Below are 23,797 nucleotides of genomic sequence, written 5' to 3'. Positions count from 1 at the left end.
TAAAACTAAGGGAAAACAAAAATAGTTGTTGATTTTAGGGGACCCAGGGGCCAAAGGAGAAAAAAAACAAATGTCCCAAACAAGTAACTACTAATAAAATCGAATGCCTGAAAGAGACAGATAACCAAATTAAACAACCAGCATAGTAAGATTATTTCAGACATTAAATTATGGAATCAAAAAATTTTTAATTGAAACAACATGACTTTGACAGCAATAACTTCAGCAGATGAGTTAAAAAAAAGAGCGAAGTTCATGAAGGCCCAATAAGATATTCTGGAAGATCAGATAGAAGATATTATTCAAAGGTAAAGAGATAATGAAAATCATAATAGGCTTGGATAATTTATCCATGTGATCTAATATGTAAATAAGAGTTCATAAAGAGGAAAAAGAACGGATATAAAAAAGGAAATAAGTAAAGAATAATTAGACATCATTTGGAGGGGGAAAAAAACCTGCCATTCACCTATCTTGAATTCAGAACAGATATAATTCATCAATTCTCACAAAATAAAATGTCATCATACACTCCATGTAAGAAAAATATTCAAGAAAATTTCCAGACATACAAGGAATTAATCAGACCTCAAGGTAAGGGGAACTTTAGGTGTGAGTCAAAAAGTAATAGCTGATGATGGAATGACTACAATGAAAATTATAATAGTGAAAGTGCTAAATCATTTTTGCAGTGAAATAGATACACTGCAAGAGAAAGTTAATAATTGTCTAGAACAAATTTTACTAAACTGTCACAGTAAAACCCAGTGTTAGGAAAGAAGAGGTAAGGGAATAAAGGTATAAAAATCTAGGTTGGAGAGTCTAAATTTATCTGTAACAAAATTACAGATATTTAGAATATAATGCAAAGGAAAACATTTCTTTTTGGAAACAGCTAAAACTATGAAAGCAAGATTTATCACCTCAATTTTTCATGATGAAAGGAGAAAGACTATAATAACCCATCTTAATGTAAATATAATAAAAATCACAAAAGAATTTAAGAGAATTGACAAATTTAAAAACTTAAATTAATAAATAGAAAAGTTTTGAAGAAAAAAATTTAATCTGAAGACTGGTCTCACTAAAAAGAACCCAATAGCCAAATTAAAGAAAAATGGAGAAAGCAAAATGATCAGATATTAAGTTAGGGCACCTGGGGGGCTCAGTCAGTTAAGCATCCACCTCTTGGTTTCAGCTTAGATAGTGATCTCAGGGTCCTGAGATCAACCCCAATGTCAGGCTCCCCGCTCAGTGGAGAGTCTGCTTGTGATTCTCTCTCTCTCTCTCCTTCGGTGCCCCCATGCCCCCATGTTCTCTCTCTACTTTAAAATAATAAATAAATAAATAAATAAATAAATAAACAAATAAATAAATAAATCTTTTTAAAAAAGGATTATGTTTAAATATGTAACTAAAACAAGGAAGAGAATAAATTTGCATGGGTGTAGCCTACGCAACTTCTTGGCAATAAATTTGATAATCTAAAGTAGATGATTTCCTAATAATATATTAAAGAGAAAACCTCAGAAGATCAATCATCAGAAAATGGATTTTAAATCATATTAAATAATAGATCTCAATATTAGCATAGAAAAATTAGGAAAGAACATCCACCAAGTGTCCAGCCCTGATTTCCTGGCGATGGGAAGGATGAGGAAACAGCAAGATGGGGAAGGTAGAAGGGGGAGAAACACTGCTAAAATATAAACGAGAGAGTGTCCATGAAAGTATCCAAAATATGTCCTATAATCACATTTACTTGGAATTACGTGTTTTCAGTGTTAGCTGTGAATGTAAAGATGTATTGAAGTTGGCTGAACATAAATGAGGACTTGCTTGACTTTGCAAGCAATGTTTTTCACTAAAAATTTTCCAATACTCCTATACATAAGGGGCAGGGGATGGAGAGGGTGAGGGAAAAGGGAAACAATATAAAATGTATTGCTTTGGGGCACCTGGGTGGCTCAGTCGTTATGCGTCTGCCTTCGGCTCAGGTCATGATCCCAGGGTCCCGGGGATCGAGCCCTGCATCGCGCTTCCTGCTCCGCGGGAAGCCTGCTTGTGTTCCCTCTCTCACTGTATCTCTCACTGTATCTCTCTCTGTCAAATAAATAAAATCTTTAAAAAAATAAAATGTATTGCTTCATGTCATTTTTCTGAATTTGCTTCTTCATAGGACATAGCACTCAGTCAAAAGTGTGGTGCACCGTGGCTTTCATTTCGATAACCGTGAACCTGGTGGTGTTGGCTGGACTGGGGACCCTGGGCCTGATGAGTAAGTTTCCACCTTTCTCTGAGCCTGTCGATTGGTTTTATCAGGCATATTGCAAATGAATCCAAGTCCTAAGACATATCCATATAATATTTCCAGATTAATAGGAAAGCATGTTTCATTACTGTAGGACCATATCATATTAGCTATTATCTTGAGGATATTTTAATATCAAATTCCCTCAGTGGCAACTACTCATGGCAGAATCATGCTAAAGATAGGAATGTAAAGCCTATTTTTTTCTAGAAATTGTGAAATCAATACAACAAAAATACAACTAATTATAGCCTGAGAGTGTTCATGATGATTTCACATGTTTAAAGCAAATTCTCCATTCTTCATGTATTTTCTTCTTGTCCAACTCATTCTAATTGCAAACATCCTTCGAAATGGCATTATCACACTTGATTTTTTTTCTAATTCCTTTATTAATAGCCAGTTATTTTCTCCTAGGAATCACACCAATTTCAGGTGAGTATGAGCTGGTTTCATGGTGCTGTCTTTTGAAAGATAATTTCTCCCAAATGATTATTTTTTTTTCCTAAAACTTCTATAACTGTTCTTGACAATAGCATAGTAATTGGTGGGCAGGTTTTTTTCCTTCAACATAATGCAGGCTTCATAAGGGCACAGACTACGGCCTATTCATCTTTGGTTTTCTTTGACTGAATGAATCTATTAAGTGAATAAATGAGTGAGTTCATGAACAAATAAATCAATAAACAAATGAGCAGGCTTTTTAATATCAAAGCTGAAGTATCTTTATAAGAAAAGGAAAATTCTCAATCCACCCTTATCAGCAGTTTGTTCCACATTTGAGAAAAAAGGGAATTTCAAGTACTTTAAAATATATTTTCTCAATAAAGATCTAAAGCATGTACATTGACAAAACTTCAAAATATAGAGAAGGAGAAGAAGCTAAAAGCAATTGCTATCTGCCAACGGGAGGTAAAAGCTATTAAAATATAAAAACATGCATTAATATCTTTGGAGTCTTAGAGTAGGTATCATTTATATCAATACTATGTTTAATAATTTAAATACTCTTTAACATATTACTTAACATTTTTGAGTGCTAATGTTTTCCCAAGCTCTTCACATATAAATTATGGTTATATCTGTCCAAGAAACTCAAATTACAGCACATAGGCTCACCGGTATGTTATGGTACATCCTAACCTCACAAATGTGAGGTTACTATACATTAACTACTGAATTACATCATCTTTTATTTTGAAATCTCTGCTTCACATGGATCTTTCTTGTTTTTTTATTTTTAAACATTTTTGGGCATTTCCCTCAATAAGGAACTAGTGCTCTATTGAGTAACATAAAACCTTTTTATCTCAAATAAATTTTCATCTTAAAAGTACATACAGTTAGTATTTTATACATGTGTAGATATCATTTTAATATGAGTAATCTATTAAATTTTTAACTAGTCATTGTGATATTAATACAATTTATTAGAAAACTTTGGCTATGTTAAAGTCATTAATCTCCTAATATGAATTATAGATTACTGGAAACTCATCTTCAACAACGGAACAGCAAATGATATTGAACAAAGCAAAATACAACAGTTGGAGGAAAATGTAACACTATGCATGAATATGTATAATAATGCCTCAAATGAGCATATCATTTACAAAAATATAACACAAAACATATTAAAAGAGCTGAAAAACTTTACCTCAGAATACTGTGAAGACTTAAAGAAGAAGGAAAATGGTGAGTGAAGTGGTCTCTTGTTTCATCTAGTCTCACCCCTAACCAGGTTCTCCATTTTTCCCTAGACATTTTACTGGGTTTGAAATCTTGAAATATATCTAAAATAAAGAAAACATGGAAATAAAGTAATCATTTACAAATTCTTGTATAAAAAAACCTTTTTTGTCTTTTTTGACTGAGTTTCTTTTTTATGTTTAAATATTATTTTATCAAACTAATCTCTCTCTCTCTTTTCTTCTATCTTTCTTGGGTTAGATTCAGTTTGTTTTTTAATTTCTTCTTTCTTTCTTCTTTTACACTCACACTTTACACTCTCATTTTAAGGGAGTTCAGCTATAATGGAGTTTAGCTGGTATATGGGAGATAAATGTTCTGTCTTCTTGCATGTCTGAAAAGGTTTATTTTGGCTAGGTATAAATTCAAAGGTTAAAAATTAATTTCTTAGTGAGTATTGAGAGTTGCCTCACCGTTTCTAGCAAACAATGTTGTTAAGAAGTCTGTTCCCAGTGTAATTTCATTCCATAAAAGTGACCTGACTTTAGCTTTTTTTTTTTTAAGATTTTATTTATTTATTTGAGAGAGAGAGGAAAGAGAGAGAGCACAGGAGAGGTGAGGAGGGGCAGAGGGAGAGGGAGAAGCAGACTCCCCATTGAGCAGGGAGCCCAGCCCGGGGCTAGATCCCAGGACCCTGGGATGATGACCTGAGCAGAAGGCAGACAGTTAATGAACTGAGCCACCCAGGCGCCCCTGACTTTAGCTTTTAAGATATTTATTCATTTGCAGGAGCTGAAATTTTAGGATATTCTGAGTGAGTGCTTTTTAACTGCTGTGCACTCTGTGGCCTTCTCAGTCTGAAAGTTTATGTCTTTTAAATTTAGGAAAAATACACTCTATTACTTCTAAGTTCTATTTCCTGTTCTTTACGTGACTTCTCTTCAAATGTTCAGATTTGCAGATTTTCTCTTTTCCTCTGTATTTTCTTTCTTTTTTTTAAAGATTCCTTTTTAAATCTTCCTACTGATTATCATTTCAACAATCATATTTTTAATCTGATAAAATCTTACATGATTCTTGAGAGTTCTGGTTTTTGTAGCATCCTGTTCTTACCTTATGTTTATAATATCTTTTGGAGTCCTCTAAGTATATTAATTAGAGGGGTATTTAAAATATCACTCTCCTCTTTCCCAAATTCATTTTTGGGCAGGAGGGGGCAGTTTTTTCCTTTCCTTTCTATCCTTTTCTTCTTCTTCTTTTTAAAATATTTTTAATAAAAATTCTCTTTCATGTGCAGGTGCTCTTATATACCTTATGATCCTTGCTGAGAGACTAGATGGTTGGTGTGGGTTGGCTCCATTGTTATTGAAAGAGGATAGTTTTTCCATTAGATCTCTTTGAAAATGACAAATCTGTCTGGATAGTTTAAGGGTGGAAGCCCAAGATGGAGTGTATGAACAGGCAACTTTCCTTTTCAAATGCAACTGGATATAAATGATAATCACAACAATCACAGTGGAAACCTAGGCTTTTCCAGACAGTTCATCCAATTTCTTCAGAGAGGAGCCATGTCCTTTCCCCTCCCCAAAATTCTATACCTTCTCACTGATTTTTCTTCCCTCTTTTCTTCACTCTTTCCTTTCTTATCTTCTTTCATTAAAAAAGAAAGAAAGGAAAGGAAGGAAGGAAGGAAGGAAGGAAGGAAGGAAGGAAGGAAGGAAGGAAGGAAGGAAGGAAGGAAGAAAGAAAGAAAGGAAAGGAAGAAAGAAAGAAAGAAAGAAAGAAAGAAAGAAAGAAAGAAAGAAAGAAAGAAAGAAAGAAAGAAAGAAAGAAAGAAAGAAAGAAACTTCACACTATGTGTCAACACTTGGGAGACCTTCAAGAATATAAGTCTTATGCATAACAGTAATAACTAACCCTTGTCTTGAGTAACTCATGGTATGATAGAAGCAGACAACTAAACAGAAAATTACAATTCAGTGTAATAAGTGCTTGTAAACATAAATATGTAATGCAAGAAACAATATAGTTGGAAGAAATAGTTGAGATTGGGTGGGGTATAATATTCAATGCTGGGAGTGGAAGCATATTGGGATAAAATTGGTAACAGATAGCATGGGGTGCTCAGAAAATTCAAGGTATTCAAAGTGAATAGGAAGCTAAGTGAACTAATGGATAAGGTTGGAGTGTCATGAGTGTTCCCATAGATAATGGGGAGGGTTTGAATTTTCCCCTGAAAGTTGCAGAAAAATACTGGACCACTTAAAGCAGTCTGATAGAAAGATCACTGGAAACAGGGAGGTGATAAGGTTTCTGTAAAAAAAAAAAAAAAAAAAAAATTAACAGACTAGAGATAGACTATAGTCTTGTTGCAGCAATCCAAACATACTGAAGTTTTCTCTGAGTGCTTTTAATAATCCCTTCATCATTTTTCTTCCTCTCTAACTATGATTTTCCTTCTGTCTTCAGATTATTCCAAATCCAAATCCATTCTATTTCATTATTTATTTTATTTTTTTTTTAATGGAGAAGTGATACAGTCACATTCTCATTACCTCTTACCCATATTTCAGTAACTTCCTAGTTCCAGCCTTCCAAGCTTCTTCCATTAAACACATCCTCACAGTTTCCAGATCACTCTTTAGAAAGCCTCTGACCATATCACCGGAATTTACAAAAAAATTTACAAAAACCTTACATATATAAATATGTAATATACATATTACAAAAGCTCACAAATTAATTATAATTTCCATTTTAAATTCAGTGGTAATGAATAATTTATATAATAATTGTAATACAATGGCTATCGATGTGCATTATAAGATTCCTTTGAGTTAGTACAGTTTTATAATAAAATAGCCATTCCATTTCAGATCCCATTCTCTTCCTTCTCTCATATTACAAGTAGTCATAACACTCAATATGTAACTTTGGTTAGTCATTTCAATAGGTAATGCAAATGTTTGTAAATTCTGATATGTATGCTAATTTATAGTATATTTGTGCATACATATTATGCTTATGTGCGTATCAGTATTGTATCTTTAAAGACTTTCCTCATGTGTTTTCCAGATGTCGGATTTCACTCATGTTCGGAGTCACGTATGTGGTATGGAAATGGAAGACAATATCATGACCAGATGAATATGGACAATAAGACAAATTGCAACCAAACCCAGGTCTGTGTTATGATTTGGGGGACATCTACAGAAAGTTTTTGGTATTATTAAGATACAGGTAAGGAGAATTTGGGTGACAACCTTAGTCCTTGGCTATTCCTAATAAATAGCCTTCATGCCCTTTACTTTTGCCCCCTCCGTTTGAGCAGAGTTATTGGGGAATTCTGCTATCACAGGTTCAAATGGCAAGTATGTACGATTTTAAGAGTGATCGGTCCATGAGACCTATCACAACAGGTAAGCTAAGGAACTTTATTTCCCTGGTATTTCTTATTCCCTGTGTTTTCTGGTTCTTGTAGAAAGGAGAGAGCAATGATTTATTTCCAGTTGTGAGGCATATTTTAAATGGCCATTGATACAAATTAAATAATGGGATTCTCTTCTCCCTTAGAGTTGTTGTCCACTGATGAAAAATTATACTCTCGGCCATAATGTACTTGGCACAATCCTGCATATGACCTATCTTATTGTCACATATCACTATCCTAATTAATGTTATTAGTTAAAATGCAAAGAAACAGATCAGGTAAATGTACTGCAATGCTCATGATTACTTTGCTGTTGCTTTTCTTAATATTTGAGTGTAGAAAAAAATACCAAATTTCCAACTGTAGAATGCTAAAACTCTTACAACCCAGCACAATATGTTTGTTTAATGTATATATAGCATGCCCCAACCAACCAGATTTTGTCATTAGCATTTGCTTGAATGTGGTTCATGCCTCTGTGAGTTTTGCCCTTTATAGTTGTATTACCTGAATTATTATTCTGTCTCTTTTGAACTCGATTAATCCAATTCAGTTTTCAAGTTTCAGCCTCATTGCTTCTTTAAAATTTTGCTTCCATCACATGAAACTCAATTAATGTCTTTCTCTTTCATATTCCCACAGCATTACCCTTTTTGCTAACAGCTATGACTGCGTCTGTTTGTTCTGCTAGAGTTTTAGCTCCCTGGAGGTAGAAAACATGTCTTGCTCATTATTGTATATCCACTTATGGTACTGAAAACACTTTAAGCCTGGCTGAAGTATAAGTTGTTCAATATCTTGATTTTTTTTAAATTGGTTTTTTTTTTTCTGTAGGCACGGGGAGTACTTAGAATGTCATAGAGGAGATTTTTCATGATTTTAGTGTATTATTTTGCTAATTTACATTTTTGAGAAAAGAGACACCTGAATCAAGAGAAACAGTTAAAAAAACAGTTAAGGAATTAAGAAAAAATAAAATTGTTTCATGCCACAACCTAATTAGAAATGAGGTATGAAGGAAAGAGCAGACTATGAGAATTTTAAGTTTTTTGTCTTGAATTTATTCACAAGGAAAAATGATCAGTTATACATATGGTATTTTTGTGTTGGGACTGATATTGAGTGTAAATTTTAATAGGTCAAATGTATGGTGCTTGTGAGAATGACATGGACATAAAATACCTTTGGGGTTGGAGCTGAATGGGAGATGACTGTATTGAAGATTTTAAAAATTTGCCCACACGTAATTTTATTAAACAGTCATTATCAAATATTTACTAACGATTATTGTGTGCTTTTACTATGTACAAGGGGAATTTGAGCCTGGTAAGTTTTAATCTAGAGATTAGGTGATAATATCCAAAATAAATTAGTAGATTAAGAAAAGAAGAAGCCAAAGGATAAAATCCTAGATATCCACACTATAAATGGGGCAGGAAATTAGGAAAACTAGCACAGGTGCTTAGGAATAAGTGCATAAAGAAAGAAGAGGAACAATAGAAAGTGTGATGCCATGGGAGCTGATGGAGAGAAGAGTTTCAAAAATAATGTAACTAACACTGAAAACACCTCCAAGAGGCTAAATAATACATACAAGTAATGACAAATCCTATTTATTACATGCCTACTATAAGTCACACACTGGAAAAGATGTTTTATTTAAGCACAAAACAATCTGCAATATCAGTTCTATTATATCTAAATTTCAGGTTAGGAAACTGAAGTTCATAGAGGATAAGTAAATTTCTTAAAGTCACATGAATAAGTAGCAGACCAAAGACTCAAAGCCTGGTTTGCTTACCTTCAAAGCCCAAGATATGTTTAAAAGTAAAAAGTTAGTTGACAACTGAGGGTTGCTGGAGTGGTGGGGGGTGGGAGGGATGGGGCGGCTGGGTGATAGACATTGGGGAGGGTATGTGCTACGGTGAGCGCTGTGAATTGTGCAAGACTGTTGAATCACGGATCTGTACTTCTGAAACAAATAACGCAACATATTTTAAGAAAAAAGAAAAAGAAGAAGATAGCAGGAGGGGAAGAATGAAGGGGAGTAAGTCGGAGGGGGAGACGAACCATGAAAGACGATGGACTCTGAAAAACAAACTGAGGGTTCTAGAGGGGAGGGGCGTGGGGGGATGTGTTATCCTGGTGATGGGTATTAGGGAGGGCACGTTCTGCGTGGAGCACTGGGTGTTATGCACAAACAATGAATCATGGAACACTACATCCAAAACTAATGATGTAATGTATGGTGATTAACATAACAATAAAAAATTTTTTAAAAAGTTAGTTGACAATTAAAAAATGACTCTGGCAAGAGTGTTACAAATGAAGTAATATGGGGTACATACTGATAACATTATTATTCAAAAAAATATGGCTTAAGTGTTTATTCAGGTCTGCAGCATGGACTATATGCTGAGGATATAACAAAAATCCATACCCTTATAAATCTTAGAGAAGTTTATAATCTAAGGTGAATCAAGACAATAAATCAGTAATTAACAAATTATTAAACTGCAATTATTATGTTACATATACCAAAAAAATGAAAAGACAGTGCTCAAAGGAGATAGAAATAGCTTGAAATCCAAAGGATAAGGAAACAATAAAATCAAGTTTAAACTCCAGATTTTCTCTTAAGCATCTTGAATGTTAATGGAAGATAAGCTATCTTTTATATCCCAAGAAAAAATTTACAGTACCAGGAAGAGTAGGGCCCACAAAGAGGGTAAGATTTAAAGAGTAGGACAGAGATAGGTAAGTTGGAAAAGAGTGGAGGGCCTCATTGGAAAGCCTAGTCCTAAATGAATGGGACCCACCGCACAGTCAACGCAGAACCTCTGCCAATACAGACATGGTGGTGTCTGGAGGAACGGAGACTCAACCCATATGATGACTTCTCTTGTTGCCTATCATCTGCTCAGTGTTAGAGTGTGATGGTGTTAATAGGAAGCTCGAGGAGAATAAAGGTTTTAAAATTCCACTGGGGGAAAGGGGACAAGGAAGCAAGAAATGAAATGATTATTGAGTGGAATTTTGATGATATGAATCTGATTCTGTGGCATTTGAATTAGCTCCCACGGGTACAAAGGAACAGTAACTGATTTTTTGTTTGTTTGTTCATTTATAGCTATTCTTTAAATGTCTTCCATCAACTTTCCCCGAGATGGATCTGAATTGTTCTCTCAAGAAAAGAAACCAGGAAGAAGAAAGGATTTTAAAATTTTGCATTGTGACCTGTGAGTTAACCTGTCACTTGCTTCTTGTCAATGATAAAGGAAATGCACTATGTTAATTTTGAAGATGTCTCTCTGACAGCCATCCTCCATATGTGGTCAAACTGTATCAAGAGAAGGTAAAATGTTTCTGAGAGCATTTGCCTGTAGCTCAGGCAGTTCTTTTTCAGCAAAATATCTGTCCTATATAGAAGGAGTTCATGGAATCGAGAACCCGGAAGGTAGAAATTCAGAAACTCTGTTATGCTTCCCTGTCCTTCTTTTCACGTTCCTAGTCTACGCTTTCCTAAGGCCCTGAGGAATGGAGAGAAGGTACAAAGACAAAGTCAAATCAGGGTCAATGATATTATCTTGTGTGATACAAGATAGAATGGGAATCAGCGTAACTATATGATTTGTTGTCCCAACCTGAATACTTTGAGAATAAAAGGAATCACTATTCATAATTGCATTAAGACACCAGGCATGAATCTGAAGTGTCCTGGGCATACCCAGACTTTTCAATGACCTCTTGGGTGGAATTGTCAAGGAAAGACCCAGAGGTAGCTTTGGGCCCTAGACAGTTGAGGGTTCTGGTGAATCACCATAGTTATTTTCACTTTGGTCTCTTAACTAAAATAATCTGACAAGAAAAGAATAACTTTTGGCAATAGTAGATTGGACTCTGAGGTAATTGTTTATTTTTCAAACTAAAGCACACAATTCATTTTTTTTTTTTTTTTTGGTTACAGGTATAACACCAGTGAATATTTCAACTGCTGAAAACATGTAGCTTTCAAAGAAAATGAAATGACTGGAAAATCTAATAACTCTAGTAGTTATCATTTGTGAAAATAAAGTAGCTATATCAAATTTTTAATTGTAGCTAAATGCAAACACTCCTAGTTTACTGTAATAGTGTACAAAATAAAGATGACGACGTAAGCTGAAACTTTGGACAATCGATCTCAGAATCCAAGAGAAACATTTTTTATTGTTTTATGACATTTAAAAACTTTTTTGTCAAAACATTAAAAACTTCTTGCCAGGGGCGCCTGGGTGGCTCAGTCGTTGAGTGTCTGCCTTCGGCTCAGGTCATGATCCCAGCATCCTGGGATCGAGCCCCGCCTCGGGCTCCTTGCTCAGCTGGGAGCCTGCTTCTCCCTCTCCCACTCCCCCTGCTTGTGTTCCCTCTCTTGCTGTGTCTATCTGCCAAATAAATAAAATCTTTAAAAAAAAAATAAAAACTTCTTGCCATTGGTTGTAAATGTGTAGGGAAGTGGAAAAAAAAGTAAAATAATATTATGTGATATGTTTTAATTTAAAATATTAGAAATATTGAGGATTCAAGTGGTTTATCAAGAGAAGCAAGAGGAGTGATACATCTCCTTTTTGTGACACAACTTACTATACAGATTGAACATCTTTTCCATGCCTTGGCAAATTGTCCTACTTCTTTCTAAGTTAGGATCAGCTTTTAACCGTTTAGCCTTTGTGATGTCAAAGACATGAAAGATTTCCAACAGTTCCTTTAACGTGAAGTTTTTTGCTGGCATCACTTCCTGAAGGCGGCTTCATCTCCTCCAGCACAACTCCTTTCCTTAGTTGTGCCAAGAAATTGTCTTCAGGAAGTTCCTCAGTTTTTCAGGAATTTCGGAGTCCTCCGAGACTGCCATCTGAAATGATGGCAGTATCAATTTTTTCATGGTCAGCTATTTCTTCTTTTTTATTATCTTTTAAATTTTTTTAAAATTTTTTTGTTATTGAAGTATCATTGACAGGTCTTTTGTCTTTAACTCTGTTTCGATTCAATTCACATTCCGCAGTCATTTGCATGGTATGGAAAAAACTCTTGTCTATTATAAGGATATTCTATTACCTCCTGCCAAGATGTTTGGGTATTTTCAGCTTACGCTTTCTATACTATTTCTTCTAAAACTCAGCTAAAGAAATTGCAAGATCTCCAGTTGGAGTATCAATAGTCTACAAGGTTTTTGTTTTTTTTGTGTGTGTGTTATGTTAGTCACCATACATTACATCATTAGTTTTTGATGTAGTGTTCCATGATTCATTGTTTGCGTCTAACACCCAGTGCTCCATTCAATAGTCTACAAGGTTTTAAAAGCTTAAATAACTCCTTAGATTAATGAAGTTGTATTTGGTGGTATAACAAGTTTTCACATTTTATCTCAAGACCCTACGAGAATCAGTAGAAGTCCTTTAAAAGTTAAATTATCTTGTCTAAAGTATCTCCACAACTGAGAAGCAAAGAGAGAAAACAACTGTATGCTTTACTAACAATATGTAAATGGAATAAGAGATTCTCAGTGACCAATCATGGACATACCTAGAAAGAAGAGACAGGAGTGGTCATTTATCATAATGAGCATCTGTTACTTATGTAGCAGGAATGTTTGTACTTTATGTAATTACTCACAATATATTGTAGTAAATGAAAACTGACCTGTGTTGTTGGGGGACTGGTGTCATTTAAGTGAACCATGATCACTGAAGTCTGTGCTATGGGAACCATGGAAAACGAGAACTATCTGTGCTTCCAATACAATTTGTAACTGCATAATTTGAGTACCTCCATTGAACCCTGTAAATTATAGCAATTTTTAAATTCAATTAATATCTACCTTAATTTCGCTATTATGTTTGTATAGGATACTGGATATGGAAATAATGACCTTGTCTCTTCCCTCGAGCTGTTCAGTGTGCACCTATAAAATATTAGTAAAAAAATCATTTCTTATTTACTTTTAACTCAGATGTTATGCAACTTGGTTAAAAATGCTTCGGTGTTTTTTGCTTAAAAACTACTTGATTTCTCTTTAGCCTTCCTTTTAGTAGCATTCATTCTTTGTGCTACTGCAAACTTCATATAAATTTCATGTTCCTGCAAACTTAGGCAACTGAGCACTTCTAACATTTACTCCATAATCATACTTCCTCTCCATGTTTTACTGGATTAGCCTCTTCATTTCCTAAGTATGTCTTTCTGGATAATTATATCTGGTATCTTCACAGATAAGGGAAAAATTTTGATAGACTTAAATAGCTACTTCTGATTTAAGAAGAAGCAAGAGAAGGTGGTGCAAGAGGAGAAAAAGGGGAAAGCTCTAAGTGAATCAGAATGGTAGACTACTTCCTTAATATGTTAATGATTATATATGTAAAATTACCACCAAAATGAAACAAAATCGTGATTCTCTGTATTTTGTGTTCACCAAAATGAGTTTATCACCATTATTATTTAACACTGTCCCAGAAGGCTAGCAAGTGAAACAGAGAAAAATTAAAAGGTTAGCGACAACTGATTATAAGAGATAAAATATTAATTGAGGAATATAGAAAATACAATTTTGAAAAAAATGGCTGAAAGTTATGACATAATATTATCAGGTTGGCCACTCTCATGACAGATATCCAAGACATATTCTTTATTATATATAAGTAAAAAAGTCTTAGAATAGCAAAATGTTCTAATGAGAGAAGAGGTATTGACCAACATAACAACAAATATATAAAACTCATATGAAAAAATTAATAGTGAATATGAAATGATGAAGATTTAAAACTGTAGTAAAAGATACTAAAATGACTTGAACAAAAAGAGTAATGTAACTTATTCTTGGATAGAAATTTCAAACTTCTGAAAGTATTACTCCTCTCGGATTCATCAATAAATGAAGTGTGGTCAAAATATATATTCTGGAAAACATCCATAAAATTAATATTACTTTTTTAGTTTTTTATTGGAGAACATGCTTAAGAATCCACTATGATGGAAAACATTTCATTCTTAAAAAAAAAAAGAAAAAGAAAAAAGAAAAAATTTCTCTTCTTCCCGTTAGTGGTAGTTCTGAACGTTGGATGTTCCACCCCCCATGGGGTCGAAAGGTACCTAAGTATATGATTAAAAGTGGAAACACAGGGGACAGAAATCAGGTATTGTCAGTTTTTCCATTTGCATTTGTGTGTGAATTTTTAATATAAATGTGGGCACATAAAGCGTTAATGCAAGTCAAAACGTTTCAGTGACACATTTCAGCAGTTCAACTTTATAACAATCATAAATAAACCTGTTAAATTTTTCTGGACAATGCCAGCATTTGGAGTTTTTTGAAACAAGTAAATTTCTTATTGACAGCAACTAAATGGTGTTTGAGGCATTTTTATCATGCAGCAGGTTCCTTCTATTCGCTATACTTTTCTGACTGACTTGTCCTACATTGCAAGTACATATTTTTAATGTTGTCTGTCTTCTGTGCTGTTCCTGTAAATTTGTTATTAAAATACATTAAACTAAAAAAAAAAATAAAAAAATAAAATAAAATACATTAAACTGTAAAAAAAAAAAAGTAAGAAAATTGATTTCTTTTTGTATGTAATTCCATGCTGATTCTGGCTAGGAAGCAGACTAATTTCATTAATATTGCATGTATTTCCTACAATTTCCTAAAGTAAACATGTGTTATTTCTGATATTTAAAAAAATAAGTTCAAATAATAAATAAAAGTCAACATCTGAGGTGTGCTCTGTTTTGTATTCATGTCATCCTTTTTCTCCAGACCATTACATACTCTCATCAATGAGAAATCTAGGAAGGCTTTCTCAGGATAATAACGTTGATACTTAAGGAATTTATGATCTAGCTTAATCCTCTCTCTTATTCTTATGACGAAAGTACTTTCATTCACTAAAATTAAGTTTTACATATGAAAAAAATTCATTCACGCACTTAATAAGAAAAATGCAAATAACAAGTATTCTGAGTGTGACAAATATTCCACTGGTGAGATTGTGGGGGAAACAGGGAACGCATACACAACTGGAGGAACTGAAAGATGATAAAACTCCCAGTGAGAATTTTGCAAAATGACATATGCATTTACTCTTTGACCCTGAAATTCTACTTTTAGGAAATTATAATCAAAGTAGAGTGACGAACAGACAAAAAAAAAAAAAAAAGACTGTATGCATAAGGCTATTCCTAACAGCATTGTTGGTTCTCTACAGTAAGAAAAGTAGCAGTAACTCAAATGTGCATCAGTAGCTGACTAGTTGAACAAACTTTGTAAATTCATACAATGAAGTAATACGTCACTTAAAAGCAATGAGGAAGAGCCCATTGCTTATGGGCTTTGAGGTTATTTTCAAGAGATATTATTATAATGAAAACAGCAAGAAGGAGAACAATGTTTACAGTATGTAACCTTTTGCTTAGGAAAGTGTGGGGAGGACTACAATTTAAACAAAGACATACATACACACATACATATGGGTGCTTTTTTTAGATTTTTTTTAAAAGAAATAATTATAGGACAAACCACAGCTAATAAAAATGAAGGAAAGGGATAGGAGAATATAATGAAAGCTAGACTTGCGTTATAGTTTTGATTTTAGACCTATAAATATTTTATATGTCAAAATTAAAAAGGCAATTTCTAAGAAAAAGGACCAAATTGAAGTAAATAATCTTAAACATATACCAGTTTTGCAGCATAAGCACCCAGACAAGAATTATTTTAAGTGATATTAAAATAGAGTATTTGATTGTATCTCCCTGGTGAGATGGATCATAACAAAAAAATGAGAGAATTGTGAATTTACTGAATATTTGCCAGTGAGAGGTAAGATACCAAGATATATTTTATCTGGCAAATTGGCATGATTGAATTTTCTGGGTATTTTAGGGGAAGTAGGGCCTGAAAGTTAAGTCAAATTATAGAAAGATATGTTTTCACACATTACTTTTTTCCTGTGGAAATTTGATTCTGCTGCATTTGCAAATGCAATCCTTCAGAATCATAAAAGACTAAGATATTATTACCACATGTGCTTCATTCTAGTCCTGCTAGGATAATTTCTTTTTTTTTTAAGACTTTATTAATTTATTTGAGAGAGAGAATGAGAGAGAGAGAGAGAGCATGAGAGGGGGTTGGGTCAGAGGGAGAAGCAGACTCCCTGCTGAGCAGGGAGCCCGATGCGGGACTTGATCCCGGGACTCCAGGATCATGACCTGAGCTGAAGGCAGTCGCTTAACCAACTGAGCCACCCAGGCACCCTAGGATAATTTCTTATTAGGAAATATGTTCATAGAATTGAATCTACTACAAGACTTGTGATAGAACAAAACACTTTATTATCTTCAGGACTACTGAAGTGTCCTTCAGAATAGCAATAACCACAAAAAAGTACAACATATTGATTGCAATTTTGCTCACCAGTTATAATGTGGTGGGATTTTCCCCATACCACCAAGCAATTGGACACCAGGTGGGTGTCCTACAATTCAACTCAATTCTGACACTATCTGCCCTGAGATATTGTCAGATCCCATAGATTAAGGGCTCAGTCCCACAAGATTGCCTCCAGTCCAGATGCTAATTGCAAGCCCGGGTTGTTACCTATGCTTCTGATTGACTTGCTGTAAATCAAAGGTTGCCTGGATCCCTTTCTTGGGTTCCATTAACTTGTTAAGAGTGGTTCACAGAACTAAGGAAATCAGTTTACTTACTAGATACTGGTTTATTACAAAAGATATTAAAGGGTACAGGTCAACAGCCAGATGAAGAGATACATATGATGAGGTCCCAAAAAATGAGCTTCTATTCCTGTGGCATTTGTTATTTAGGGCCAGGCACAGTGGCAGGTGGAAGCTTTCTGATTTACCAACCTGGAAGTTCTCGAACTCCTTCCTTTTGTATTTTTACAGAGAGTTCACTGCTTAGGCGTGCTTGATTAAATCACTGACCATAGGTAGATTCAACCTCCAGCCTGTCACCCTCTCCGGAAACCCCCAACCCAGGGGATTTCCAAAAATCACTTCATTAACATAAACTCTGTCTTGCAAGTCCTGTTTGAAAGAGACTTGTTATGAATAACAGACACCCATTTCCGGGCTCTGAGGTGACTTGATTTCAGGAAGTGAGGACAAGAAACCAAATGTTTTAACAAAAGATGTTCCGTTGCATTTATCACTTAAGAAATTCCAAGGAATTTAGGAGCTGTAAGCCCGAAACTGTAGATGGAAGACCAAAATATATATTTATTATAAACCACAGTATCACACTTGAAAATAATATTCATGAAAAACATGCTTTAAAAAAACTGAAAGTCTCTAAAGACACTTCCAGTTTCTATTACTAGCTGGCTACTCTAGTCATAAAAATGTGAAAAATATTAATAGCCAACTAAAAATTGCAAAATTCTTAAAAGTAACAGTAAGGGAACTTCAGTCATACTTAAAATCACCAGTGATCATAAAATTGCCAATTAAGTAAGCAATTTTCAGTCCTAGAGCATTTCACACTATGGATAGCTACAGATAACTCGTGTCTCTTTGAAATTCTCATTTTTAACCTCACTCATGGTAGTCATATTGCTTTACTGACTACTTTTCTATGTCTTTGGACTTCTCCCTCTCTCTCTCTCCAGTCTTTCCTTGAAGTTCTATTTAGACTTTCTTCTTTTTACAAATGCTATTTTCTTAATATGCCAAATATATTAACATTTATTTAAATGTGGATGAAGCTCACATCATTATTTCAAGCAGTCCTCTCTCCTAACATCCAGAGCAAGCTTTTTATCTACCTAATTAAACAGTTTTCTCTGATTAATCCAAAGGAGCACCAAGCTAAATAAAGACAAGTTTATTATACCAACTCCTATTTTTTCAGTGTAAAAGTATAAGAAGCATTGTTTCCTACCTCAACGTTACCCCCTTTTCTAGCAAGCCAAATAATATCTAATTTAGGAACTTTATTCTATTCTTGTGTATCTTATCACATTCTCCACTTTAGCTTTTTCTAAGTCCTAATCATCTCTCACCATTAATAATGCAGTTTTGCATGTCTCCTCTATCCTAACTCCCATTTATTAGATTAATCTTTCTTTTAAAAATCAGAAAATTTTAAATCCCTAATTAATGTATTTCATTAGATATAGCTTAATTTTTAGCAAGTTTTATAAGGAGTACCATGACATCAATACACATAGAACTATGCCCAAGCATATTAAATTATACAAATGTCCATGATCTGGACACAAGATGGATCCTCTTACTCTGATGTCTTTATGCTAGTTGCCTAGGAAACCATCAGTCTGAGATAACTCACACCTCTGTAATCTTTTCAGGTATTCCCTATTTTCCACCCTATATACAACTCTAGTGTAAAATAGTTTTGATTTTGGGGTGCTCATTTGAAGAGCATGTGACTCTCGATTTTAGGGTTGTTGAGTTTGAGCCCCATATTGGGTAGAGAGATTACTAAAAAAAATAAACTTAAAAAAATAGTTTTGTTGTCTTCCATCCTTTTGTCTCCTCTCCCAGAACATTCTGCATATCTGGCACATAAAGTTCTCAATCATATGGAAAGAAACAAATCCCCAGTGCTATTATGTACCACACTCCTTCATAAAATAAGTTCCTATCATGCTTACTTTCCTAAAGTCCACCAAATGGATATCTTACTTCCAAGCCTTTGCCTATGCTGCTCCTTGCAACTTTAATACTATACTTTATATTTGCCTGATTAATTCCTAATCATCCTTCCAAACCTAGTGAAGGTGATTTAATGTTAGTGGAACATATCAAAATCATGTGGCCAATCCAAATAAACTTAAGTCGCATTATTAATTAATGTTTGAGAAAAGATACAGAGTGATGATCTCTTGCAACAGCAATAGAAAGAAAAAAAAACTTTGCTATACTTCATTTTTAATTTTAAATAAAGAAAGAAGATTTTTAAATATTTTAATTTTACATATCTACCTTCCAACCATCCCAGGTCAGGCAAGCTGTTTGTTGATTACAAACAAATACGTAGATACAATTTTGTTGTTATTATTTGAATTCTTAAGAATGGGAAATATAGAACATGCCTTTAAGTTCAGTCCAGAAAATGTTTGCTATATGTTTGCCTTACTCGGATCTAGTAGAGTCCTTTAGAAATACTTGCTTCTCAAAGAATGGTTTCGAAGACGGAAGAAAGACACTGACTCAAGGTATTATGAAATTTGGGGGATTTAGCACAGAGGATGTCTTTGATGACTCAATCTTTTTCTCACACAAAATACCTTCATTTTGTCTGAAGAAATTCCCTTACAGTATGCCTACAATTTAGATAAGCAGAGAGAAAAATGAATATTTAGGGCTAGATTAAAGGGGAATATGAAAACAAATGTTTGCAAATGAATTTCTATTGCTTTCAAACATAGTAAGTGGACAAAATAAATTTTCTTTGGGGTACTAATAATGCAAAATTTTAATATAAAAGATTGGAAAGAACAGTTTTCTTTTTCTTTTTTTTTACAGATTAGAAATACTTATATTAAGTTTTCTATTTAACATCTCATCCTCAATAGATCAAATATTCTACCATGGATATATTTTACAGAAAACTTTTGCACAGCTGTTCCCTAAAAGCTATATTTATAATCTTCATTTCTTCCTTTACAACTACTGCAATTCATACATTTTACTCTACACTTCTTAAGTAGCATCTTCTACTGTACATTCCTTAGTCCTATGTTAAGAGTCATGGGCTTCACACAGATATAAAATCCAAGGATTCTATCCTATTCATGACTGCTTTAGCAGAGCTTGGAAAAGTTTTTCAGCATAAGAAAAAATAATTTTTTCTAAGGGGCTGGGTGATAATAGAATTTTTTAATGATACTAAGTTTTAGTGAAGTGACAGAACAAAACTGATCTCAGGGAAAGTAGAAAAATGTATTTCCCATGATTAGCTTTCATTTTAGACCTTAGCTTTTGCCTTAAATCAAGACTATCCTCCCTATTTTCATAAAGAATAAATGGAAAAGGTGGAAGAAAACAAAGTGTGAAGAATTACTGATGAGAGAGGTGATTACAAGGCCAACCTGAAATTTAAATCACAACTAAGGATGGAAGCATAAGAAGTGAAGTTTCTGGGCAGTTTACTTACAGAACTGCAAGTGGCATCATGGCGGCATACGAGCAGCTTCAAAAGGGGCCCCTGAAACTAAAAGGCGTTGCAGAGCTCGGCGTTACCAAGCGGAAGAAGAAAAAGAAGGACAAAGACAAGGCGAAACTCCTGGAAGCGATGGGAACGAGCAAAAAGAACGAGGAGGAGAAGCGGCGCGGCCTGGACAAGCGAACCCCGGCCCAGGCGGCCTTCGAGAAGATGCAGGAGAAGCGGCAAATGGAAAGGATCCTGAAGAAAGCTTCCAAAACCCACAAGCAGAGAGTGGAGGACTTCAACAGACACCTGGACACCCTCACGGAGCACTCTGACATTCCCAAAGTCAGCTGGACAAAGTAGCCTCCCCACCCAAGGTATGGAGTGGCATCAAGGGGAAGTGGAAGGCAAAGTTGGGGTTATGTTTCGTGCCTTTGGTATTTTCTAGAAACATTCTTTTACACACACTCTTGCGTCTTCTGCTGAGACAAGTGCTTTCCAAAGCAGTGTGCCCTCTTTCTGGAACTTGATTAAAGTAAGACTGTCTGTTTAAAAAAAAAAAAAAGTGAAGTTTCTGAACTTTGCTGAGGACGTGCAAAAATAAGAAATAAGATCTGAAAAAATTCTGTAGTACAATAGTAAATTAAATGGACAAAAATCCCCACCCTCTGTATTTTTAAACATTAAACATACATTCTTCCAGTTTATCAATCATGTATTAATTATTTTCTATGGTGTTCTTTGAAAAGAAATGCTTAATGTTGCATCTTCTTTAATCAATATTTTAATTTTCTCATTTAGATTTGAATGTGAAGTTTAGCTTCATGTATAATGCAAAACCAGGAACTACCTCTAATTTTACACCTTTATTGCTAGAATTCTATGCATGTTGTAATTTTTAAATATTATATCAAAGGGTGGAGTAGCAGGTGATGTTAATGAAAAGATTTCATTTGTATAGCACGTGACATTAAAAATGAAGTTTTAGGTATTTTCCTCTTGTAAATCTTACATGAATCTTATGATTTGCATAGATTATCATAATCATTCTCACAGTTAAAGCGAAGAAATTTAGTTTCACAATTTAGGTTTTATGCCTAAAATTGCATTTAATACATGATGAAGCCAAGATATATCTTATGATTCAATGTTCTGTCTTTTTCCCACTTTACTACATTACTATAGAATTTACAGAATGGGAGTTACTACATATCATTCCATGATTCCATTTATTCAATAGAAGTGAGGATGGTTATTTGTTTAGAAAGTATTTGTTTAAAAGTTTCTAGGACTCACTTAGTTGAAATCCAAACTCAGTAAAATGATCTTGTATCGCCTGGCTTTTTGTTATTGGTTACAAAATGTCTATACTTAGTGGAAAGAACAGAGGTTAACATAGACTAAAAACCTCAGTAACAACATAAGTGCATTACATGGGGATACAAGATTAGTTTCAGGGATATTTCAGATGAAAGGTAGGTAAAGCCTTAGAGTCAAGAATCTGGAAAACACTTTATTGCTGTCTTTACTTCTCAATATTATTTTACTCATTTGCATACCAATTTTGTATTCAGCCTTTATCACTAGACTGGAACTGTGCTTTCAAATGACATCAATGATTTCCAGATTGGCAAACCCATGTCTATTGGTGTCAGCACTATATTTTCCTAATTTTATAAAGCATTATTGATCAAACAATCTGTGCATCTCTCCTACCTTTCTCTTCTTTTTAACACTCTTTACTGGTTTTCTTTCATTTCACTTATTTTGCTTTCTCCTTCTTTGAGCCTTCAAATGGTGTGCCTCAGAGTTTTAACATATTCTTTGCACTTTTTATCACATATTTTCTCTTGAAGTCTTTATCTTTGTACATGGCTTTAAATACAAAATACAGACAACACTCAAATCTTTATTTTTTAGCCAAAAATAAACAGGCCAGAGTAACAGACCCAGATGAGGAATACATTGCTTCCAAAATGCAGAGAGGTCCACTAGGCCTTCTGCCTCTTTTTTGGTTGTAGGAAAGACCACATGCAAAGATTAATCTTATCTCAAAAGAGATATTTTAATATGCCCTACACCAATGGGCCCCTAGAAATTTCACTGAGAAAGAAGGCCCCTGAATTTTTGTCAAATTTTGTCTGAAACTTGTCAAACTCTCTGACACACAAATGTCTTACCAATAAATCTAGAGTAATTGCTACTTTTTGCTCATTAGGTCCAGTCCACATAATGTCATTAATGTAATAGACCATGTGGAAAGGAAAAGTAATCAATATTTCTGCAAACTAAATTATGACATGGGCCTTGAGAATTGATATGCCCCTGAGGTAGAACAATGAAAGTGTATTACTGGCTTTGCCAGCTGAAAGCAGATTGCTTGTGATTGGTCTTATTGACAGGAATGGAGAAAAAGGCATTTGCCAGATCAATAGCTGCATACCAGGTACCAGGGGATGTACTGAATTTGCTGAAACAATGAAACTACATCTAGTACAGCAACTGCAATTGGACTACTCATCACCAGATGGTTACAATAACCTACATTCTCTAAGATCCATCCATCTTCTTCAGAGGCCAAATAGGAAGAATGAAATGAGAATTATCACCCCTGCAATTTTCCATTTCTTGATGATGGGTGGCCCTAATCTCTGCAATTCCTCCAAATGTGATATTGCTTTTGGTTTACTATTTCCTAGGTACAGGCACTTCTAGTAGCTTCCACTTCAGCTTTCTCCACTGTAATAGCACTCACTCCACAAGTCTGGGAACATATGTGGGGATTCTGTCAGCTGCTGAGTATATCTATTCCAATTGTAGATTCTAGAAAAGGAAAATAACCATTGGATGTGTTTGGAGGCCCACCAAGCCCACTGTGAGAGGGTTCTGAGCTAAACGCCATTGATCACCTGACCTCCACAAGCCACTACTCTGATAGGTGGGTGACAGGGACATCCTGGGTCTCCTGGAATTAGTCCAAGCAAGCGTCCAATAGTCTTTGAAAGTTCTGATTATTTCCTTTTATGCAATGCACAGTTAACCTAGTAAAAGGCTGTAGGTCTCATTGAGGAAGGTTGGGGAAAAGATCAACAGTATAAATTTTAGTCAGTGTACCAAAATCCTTCCTCATGGAGACCCAGCCTCCCCTTCATTCTGGTTGTGTAAACTGGCTTAAGTCTGAGAACAGACTGAGAAACATGGT

General features: G+C 34.5%; 2 protein-coding genes across 7 annotated transcripts in view; both read left to right on the top strand.

The window, feature by feature from the left end:
* The window catches only part of LOC112829988 (uncharacterized), a 30,706-nt gene extending 16,774 nt beyond the window's left edge, over positions 1 to 13,932 (top strand). For 3 of the 6 annotated variants that reach the window (XM_025879628.2, XM_025879632.2, XM_025879629.2), the window contains 4 exons: positions 2,180 to 2,278; positions 3,794 to 4,006; positions 7,076 to 7,182; positions 10,561 to 11,391. In XM_025879628.2, coding sequence (XP_025735413.1) covers positions 2,180 to 2,278; positions 3,794 to 4,006; positions 7,076 to 7,182; positions 10,561 to 10,725 — 584 coding nt within the window. In that variant the 3' untranslated portion in view covers positions 10,726 to 11,391. The other 3 variants (XR_003209815.2, XM_025879631.2, XM_025879633.2) reach the window with 3 other exon arrangements.
* A 6,649-nt stretch (positions 13,933 to 20,581) lies between these two features.
* LOC112829992 (protein FAM32A-like) lies at positions 20,582 to 21,302 on the top strand. Its single transcript, XM_073877992.1, has one exon. It carries the CDS (start codon positions 20,620 to 20,622, stop codon positions 20,956 to 20,958), a length of 339 nt encoding a protein of 112 aa, XP_073734093.1. The 5' UTR covers positions 20,582 to 20,619; the 3' UTR covers positions 20,959 to 21,302.
* Positions 21,303 to 23,797: the final 2,495 nt, after the last annotated feature.

This window comes from Callorhinus ursinus, unplaced genomic scaffold (assembly GCF_003265705.2).
Source record: "Callorhinus ursinus isolate GAN/ISIS: 27379988/994484 unplaced genomic scaffold, GSC_fseal_2.0 scaffold27, whole genome shotgun sequence".
Classification (NCBI taxonomy): domain Eukaryota; kingdom Metazoa; phylum Chordata; class Mammalia; order Carnivora; family Otariidae; genus Callorhinus; species Callorhinus ursinus.
This window is presented reverse-complemented; position numbering and strand designations above follow the sequence as displayed.